The sequence below is a fragment of the Pipistrellus kuhlii genome, unplaced genomic scaffold (genome assembly GCF_014108245.1).
Source record: "Pipistrellus kuhlii isolate mPipKuh1 unplaced genomic scaffold, mPipKuh1.p scaffold_m20_p_110, whole genome shotgun sequence".
NCBI lineage: Eukaryota > Metazoa > Chordata > Mammalia > Chiroptera > Vespertilionidae > Pipistrellus > Pipistrellus kuhlii.
Genome location: NW_023425417.1, coordinates 26867 through 34730, shown reverse-complemented (window position 1 = coordinate 34730; position 7864 = coordinate 26867). Strand labels below are relative to the sequence as shown.

Here is a 7864-nt window from a genome sequence, read left to right as displayed (position 1 = left end):
CCGCCCACCCCAAAGGCTCAGGCCCACGAAGGGCCGTCCACCCAGCCAGCTCCCCTCCCCCCCTCCAAAGGCTCAGGGCCATGGAGGGCCGTCCACCCAGCCAGCTCCCCCCCCCCCGAAGGCCAGGCCCGCGAGGGCCTCCACGCAGGCGCGGCCCAGCGGACCCGCTGGAGCCCAAGCCACTGGAAACCCCCAGAATGGGCCACGGTCCGAGCAGAGCTGAGCTGCAGGCGGGAGCCCCATCCGGGCCAGCGTGCGGGGGCCGCCCTCAGCCTAGGGCCCACTGCGTGCCTGGCCCCTCTGTGTGCGGCCCCCGGGGGTCAGCCTGTCATTCCGCCCGCATGCTCTGCGTGCCGGCCCTGCGTCTGCAGGATGGGCCCCCGCGACCAACATGCCGGGCCCTCCCTGCCCCCTCGGCCACACAGCACCCTCAGCCTGCCACCCACGTCCCAACTGCACCCAGAGCCGTGTGGCACCCAGCTCAGCACTGACGGGGCCTCGGCGCCAGGCGCGCTCCGGCTGTGGGTCTGGCCCGGGCAGTGTGGGCGAGCGGTCAGCGCCGGCTCCAGGTCCCCTCTGCTCGTCCAGAGCTCTGAGTGTCTGCCCCAGCCTCCCCCGTTCCCTCTCGGGTGCCCTCCCCTCCCCATGGAGGCCACGGGGTGTCCACGCCCTGCTTCCCGCTGGGAGGAAGGACAGCTGGACCCCTCCCCCGGCCGGGCTGCCCGGCCCATGCCCGCCCCGGAGGCCACCGGGCCCACAGGAGGCCTCCTGGGCGGGCAGGGCCCGGGCGGCCGGCCGGCCCCTCGGCTGTAACGGAATCTCCTCGCTGGCCGGCCAGCCGCCGGCTCTGGTGTCCCCTCGCTCCGGGCCCTGGTCCCATGACCGCCGGCAGGTGGGCCAGCGCGGTGACGGCGGCACCTGCAGGAGCCCAGGTGGGCGGCGGGCGGCGGGCGAGGGGGTGTGGTGTGTGTGCGCGTGAGGGGGTGTCTATGTGTATGTATATATGCATGTGTGTGTAGGTCTGTGTGTCTGGTGTGCGTGCCAATGTAGGGGAGTGTGCACGTGGGGGGTGAACATGGGGTGAGTGTGTGCACGTGGGGGTGGGTGTGTGTACATGGGGAGGTGAATGTGTGAACATGGGGTGAGTGTGTGCACGTGGGGGTGGGTGTGTGTATGTGGTGGGTGAGTGGGGCCCCAGAGCTCCAGCCTCTCCAGAGATCCCTGCGTGCCCCCCCTTCACAGGCCCAGGGCCCTGGAGCAGGTGTCGCTGGTGACAGGACAGCGCGGGGGGGGGGGGAGCAGTGCGGGGGGGACAGGCCAGGCTGTGGGCCCGGTGAGCGGGTGAGACCAGGGGACCGTGGGCGGGAACAGGCAGTGGTGGGTGATGGGCAGCGGGTCAGACGGAGCCCTGGGCCAGGGGCACAAAGATGACCGCCTGCCAGAGGAGGAAGCCCAGTGGGTGGTGTCGCAGAGAAGGGCTGGGTGGGGGCAGGACAGGTGGTGGCCGGGCTCGGCCTTGCCTCAGGGGCTGCACCAGGTGGGACCCCACTCCCTGCGCCGCCCCCAGGCTGGTGGGGGTGTGGCCGGCGCAGAGCTGGGCTGGAGAGCTGTGGGCTGCACCGTGTCTCCTGAGGCCTCAGCCCTGGGGACGGGGGGCGGGGGCACCAGGCCAAACCCCACAGCTGCCGGGGGTGCACGCTCGGCCTGGCCGGCCCTGCTCCTGGGAGGGTCAGAGCCGGCTCCCTGTGCACAGCGGTGAGGGTGCTGGGGGCCTGGCCTCCGGCCGGTGGGTGCCCGGCTGACACTCTGCAGGCCTGCCTGGAGCTATTTTCCGCCCGTTATCACCCATCGGTCACGAGCTGGCCCCGAGCAGAGGGCACTCCTGTTACACGGCCCTGCCAGGCCCGGCGGGCGCGGCCTGCGGGGGCGGGGCCGGCAGTGCTGAGATCACCAGTGGGGAGAGTGAGGCCCAGGGCAGCACCCCACTGACTGACCGCCCTGTGCAACTCACATCTGTGCACACTCACACCTGTGCACACTCACACCTGTGCACTCACACCTGTGCATGCTCACACCTGTGCACACTCACACCTGTGCGCACTCACACCTGTGCGCACTCACACCTGTGCACTCACACCTGTGCACACTCACACCTGTGCACACTCACACCTGTGCACACTCACACACGCTCACACCTGTACACAGTCACACCTGTGCACACTCACAGCTGTGCGCACTCACACCTGTGCACACTCACACCTGTGCACTCACACCTGTGCACACTCACACCTGTGCACACTCACACCTGTGCACACACACCTGTGCACACTCACACACGCTCACACCTGTGCACACTCACACCTGTGCACTCACATGTGCTCACACCTGTGCACTCACACCTGTGCACACTCACACACGCTCTCACCTGTGCACACTCACACCTGTGCACTCACACCTGTGCACACTCACACCTGTGCACACTCACACCTGTGCACACTCACACCTGTGCACTCACACCTGTGCACGCTCACACCTGTGCACTCACACCTGTGCAAACTCACACCTGTGCGCACTCACACCTGTGCACTCACACCTGTGCACACTCACACCTGTGCACACTCACACCTGTGTGCACTCACACCTGTGCACAGTCACACCTGTGCGCACTCACACCTGTGCGCACTCACACCTGTGCACACTCACACCTATGCACTCACACCTGTGCACACTCACACCTGTGCACACTCACACCTGTGCGCACTCACACCTGTGCACACTCACACGCTCACACCTGTGCGCACTCACACCTGTGCGCACTCACACACGCTCACACCTGTGCACTCTCACACCTGTGCACTCACATGTGCTCACACCTATGCACACTCACAGTGCACAAACACGCATGCACTCACACCTGTGCGCACTCACACCTGTGCACTCACATGTGCTCACACCTGTGCACACTCACAGTGCACAAACACGCATGCACTCACACCCGTGCACACTCACACGTGCTGGCCACTATCCCTGGGACGAACGCGGGGCCCAGGAGGCTGTGCGTCTCCAGGCAGGCCCGTGGCTCCTGGAAGATCCCCGGGGAGCCCAGCCCCAGCCGCTGAGTGAGCCCCAGGCCCTCCCTGAGAGAGCAGCTGCTGCGCTCTGTGTCCCCCCACTTCCTCCCCCTCCGTGGCCGCCCACCTCCTCCCCGGCCGGCGGCTCTGCCACCACCGCGTTTGCAAAAAGCACCTGAGGCTGATTCGGGAGAAATTGTTTCCTTTGAAGTAATGGGTCCGTCCGGGCGCACAGACGCCACTCTGGGCCGCTGCAGGCCGGGAGCGGACGCCGAGGGCGGAGGTCACTGCTGCCGCCCGGTCACGCCTCCCCCAGCCCCGCCCCTCCCCGCGGCTCCCGCGCATCCCCGGAGGCCGCCCGTTCCCTGGGGCGGCCCAGCTGCCTCTGGCCTTGACTTACCCGCCTGTGAAATGGGTGTGTGGCCATCAGCCGCCAGGCACCCAAGGACTGACGGTCCGCGCTGGCTTCCCACGCCCTCGGGGTCTGACCCCGAGCAGGACGGGCAAGGTCCACGCGTCAGGACCCTTCAGAGGTGTGGGAGGAGACACCCCCGAGGGCCAGGGGGAGGGAGCGGGTGCACAGGAGCCTGGCACAGCCGGGGTCACAGGTGCACATGAGCGGGGAGCGGGGAGGACAGGGAGAGCCAGAGCCTCCGCACCCCCACCCCACGTTCACGTCCTGAGCCTCCCCCTGAGAGGAGGCAGCAGAGATGTCACTGCAGCTTATCTGTGGCCTCGACACACTGTGACAAAAATAAATGCGAACTTCCTGAGAACCAGTGATGGAGTGGGCTGTGAGTGGATAACAGCCACAGTCCTGGAATAGCACCCAGAACTGGAGTAGCACCCAGCCCTGGAGAAGTACAGCCCTGGAGTAGCACAGCCCTGGAGTAGCACAGCCCTGGAGTAGCACCCAGCCCTGGAATAACACCCAGCCCTGGAGTAGCACCCAGCCCTGGAGAAGCACAGCCCTGGAGTAGCACAGCTCTGGAGTAGCAGCAGCCACTGCAGCAGACAATCCACACCTGTCAGGGAAGCTTGGTGGCTTTCTAGGTGTTCCTCTCCCTTTTGTCTGACTCCCCACGTGCTGCCTGTGCGGTGAGCGGTGCCTCTGCTTCCCCCAGGACCATGTCCAGTAGATGAGGGCCGCAGCGCGAGCCCTGAGCCCCGACGCCCGGCGAGAGACGCGCCCTCCGACCAGGAAGCATGTGGCGGCCGCTCCGGGCTGCTCGGCGCCCCGGGCGGGGAAGGTGAGGCCGTCCCGATGGGCCAGGGCCCAGGGGGAGGGGCATCGTGTGAGGGTGGGCCCGGGCAGTGACACTGGGGGCTAGGGCTGGCAGAGCGGGTGGCAGGCCCAGCGTGACCGAGGTGCCCGGTGTCCACCCTGGCGAGGGAGGGGTGGGGCGGGCAGAGGAAGCGGGGGAAGGAGAGAGGGTGCAGGGAGAGGAAGCAGGAGCGGGCAGGGCTCAGGTCAGGATGCTCCTCCGGGAGCTCCCCCTGCAGGGATAGACAGACGCGGGGACAGACGCCGGACGGAGGACCGGAGAGGCCGTCAGGAGGCGGCGGGCCAGGTCCGGCCGGGTCAGCGTCAGGAAGGGAGCAGGGAGAGGCCACGGGGGCCGTCCTGGTCCAGCCGCCCAGCTCACTGCGGGCCGGCAGGCCGTTGGCACCGAAGTCCTGGCCAAGCCCGGGGCCGGGTGGCCCTGAGCCCAGGCGGGACGGCCGCCAGGCGGCCAGCAGCGGGCGCTGTGCGGCCGAGGCCCCGCTCACTGGTGTTCACAGCCCACACAGCCTGTGGCCCCATTTCACAGACGGGAACACGGAGGCTCAGGGTGGGCTGGTCTCAGCCACGCCACTTCCAAACCACACTGCGGGAGGGCAGGGCAGGCCCGGCGGCCGGGGTCCAGGCTCTGCCCGTCCTGGCCAGAGGCCTGTGCTCACCCCCCTCACCGGTCCCGCGGCTGAGACACAGGCCCAGCATGTGGCCCTCAGGGCACTGAGCCGGGGGGGGGGGGGGGGGGGGGCTTGGGCCAGCCTTCTCCCCGGCGCCCGGGCTGAGCCCCACCCCACCCCACCCCTGGGCAGAGGCTCCAGGATCAGCAGGTGGGGGGGGGGGGCAGAGGCAGGAAGATGGGGGGTGCCAGTGGCTGCCATCCTCCCGTCACTGGTGCCATCACTGTTGACGCGCAGGAACCGTTAGGACTGGTGGGGCTGGTGGGGACAGCCAGCACATGGGGTCCTGAGCGGGTGAGAGGGCGGGGTGGGGTGGGTGCGGCCAGGGGCCCCTATCTGGCCCCACGGTGGGTCTGGCTGCCGGGAGCCTGGGGAACAGCCTCCGGGGGTTGGCGGGGCCCCATCACCACCCGCTTCCCTCTGCTCCCCGCCTCCCCAGGAGGGCGACAGGAAGGGCCCCCCGTCCATCCTGAGACACAGCTCGCCGCCGGGGGGCCGAGGCCGCAGGGCGCAGCCAGCGAGGGCCGCCAGGCACGTGCGCTTCCAGGAGCCCCTGGAGGTGGCCGTCCGCTGTAAGGGGCGCGGGGCGCAGGTGTGGGTGCGGGGCGAGGGGCCGGGTTCTGGGGCCTCTGCCAGGGCCTCACTGTGGGGCTGGTCCCTCTGCGGCTCGGTCTGCTCCAGGCTGCCTGCGGGGTCACCGCGCCCCGACTCCACAGGCTCTGAGGGCGGCACCCAGCGTCCTGGGGCCCCCATTCCGGCCCGAGCTGGACAGACGGGTGGAGCCGGCAGACTGGCCGGTGGGTGGGGAGTGAGGGGGGAGCCCTGGGGGCGCAGGCTCCGGGCGCCAGCCCACCCTCGGCTCTCCCCGCAGACATCGCCAGCCGGGAGCACGTGCCCCCCGCCAAGGGTGAGTTCTGAGCCCTCCCGGGGTCCCCAGCACCCCACACGGTGCCCAGGGCAGCCCCAGCCCAGGCCACCCCGGGACACCCCGAGGCCGGCAGGGACGGGCCTCCACGCCCACCCGGTGGGCGGCCACGGCGCAGCCTCTGTGCGGGCCCCGGGGAGGATGGAGGCCGGACCTGGGGGAGGGGGAGGGGGAGGGGGGGGAAGGGAAGTCGCTCACCGCCCCCTCCCCCAGCGCCCCGCCGGCCCCGGCCCCGGCCCCGCGGCCGCTTGCTGCTGCTGCTGGGCCTGTGCGCGCTGCTGGTGCTGCTGCTGGGCCTGTGCTGCGGCCGGATCAAGCCCCTGGCGCTGGCGCTGCAGGACCTGCGGGCCCGGCTGCTGGCCCTCGGCCTGCGCCTGCGGCAGGCGCTGCTCACCGGCTGGCACTGCCTGCTGCAACTCTGACCCGCGGCCGAGCATCTGGAGCGGCCGCGGCGAACCGGGACGGAGGGGTCCCCTGGGAGGTCTTGCAGGAAAAGGACCCGCTACTCAGATGGGGAACACACACCCGGCCCGGGTCAGCACGTCGGGCCTCGGGCGGGGGCCTGGACGCCTCAGAAGAGCCGGATCCGCGGGGGGGGTGGGCAGCCCTCAGAGGCCCCCCGGAGCCTGGGCCCGGCCGGGCTCCCCATGCCCGGGCAGCGTGTCCTCAGCTCCCGCCCGGCCAGCCCCGTGGGGGGGCGGGGACACCACAGGCAGGACCCCCCCCTCCGGACTGTCCCAGACCGAGGGAGCCATCGGTGACGAGCTCCAGCCCTCAGACCCGCCCGGAGGGGGCGGCCCGCGGTCAGACATCCGGAGGGACAGGCAGAGCCACCGGCGGGCTGCAGAGGGACGTCAGGGCGCTGTGCCCGCTGCCCGGGGTCGACCTGTGAGTGCCCGTCCCGCCTCCCACACCGCGGCCTTCCCCGCTCCCCGGGGACACGGGCCCCTCGGCACGGAACCCCGTCAGGGCTGAGGCCGAGGCGGGACCGGGAGGCCTGGTCCTCGGGGACCCTCAGCATCACGGTCCCGACCACACACCCGCCCGGCCCCCAGGAGGCCACCTCATCCCACTGCACCCCGGAGAGGACGGACAGATGGGGAAACTGAGGCTGCAGCAAGCCCCGGTCAGCCGTGCAGCCTGCCTGCCTGGGGCCACGCTGCCGGGAGGGGAGGGGCGGTCCTCTCCGCCAGGGCTGTCCCCGCGGAGGCCACTGCGGGACGGGCCGTGACCGGCCGTTAGGACGAAACCGCCCGCGGCGGACACGGTCAGGCGAGGCACGGACACGCCACCCCGCTCACCCCGAGCCGCCGGGAGCTCCAGCCTCACGTGACGAGGCGGTCTCCCCTCACGTGACGAGGCGGTCTCCCCTCACGTGTCTCCCCTCACGTGACGAGGCGGTCTCCCCTTGCATGACGAGGCAGTCTCCACCCTCACGTGACGAGGCGGTCTCCCCTCGCATGACGAGGCGGTCCCCACCCTCACGTGACGAGGCGGTCTCCCCTCGCATGACGAGGCAGTCTCCACCCTCACGTGACGAGGCGGTCTCCCCTCACATGACGAGGCGGTCTCCCCTCACGTGACGAGGCGGTCTCCCCTTACATGACAAGGTGGTCCCCACCCTTGCGTGACGAGGCGGTCTCCCCTCACATGATGAGCGAGTGGATGACACACTGAAATGGGGGCCGAACCCCCCCACATGGGAGGGCTGGGATCGGTTTTTATTGTGACTTTGAGAAATAAATGCTTTTCAGGTGCAGGACCTGTACTCTGAGTTTAGCCGGAAGTAGAATTAATCACGGTGTCCGCGGTCAAACAGCAGGGAGAAGCGATGGGGCCCCACGTCAGACCCGGGGACCCACCTGCCCTTCCCTTCCGCCCGGGATCTCCCTGCCCGAGGTGCAGGCACCGTTCC

At 70.0% G+C, this 7864-nt stretch overlaps 1 protein-coding gene across 1 annotated transcript; it reads left to right on the top strand.

Moving 5' to 3' along the window:
* The first annotated feature begins 812 nt into the window (after window positions 1–812).
* Window positions 813–6453, top strand: CUNH14orf180 (chromosome unknown C14orf180 homolog). Its single transcript, XM_045579648.1, has 5 exons — window positions 813–932; window positions 4196–4321; window positions 5464–5596; window positions 5896–5931; window positions 6163–6453. The coding sequence occupies exons 2-5, from the start codon at window positions 4211–4213 to the stop codon at window positions 6369–6371; spliced, it is 489 nt and encodes a 162-aa protein (XP_045435604.1). The 5' UTR covers window positions 813–932; window positions 4196–4210; the 3' UTR covers window positions 6372–6453.
* The last annotated feature ends 1411 nt before the right edge of the window (window positions 6454–7864 follow it).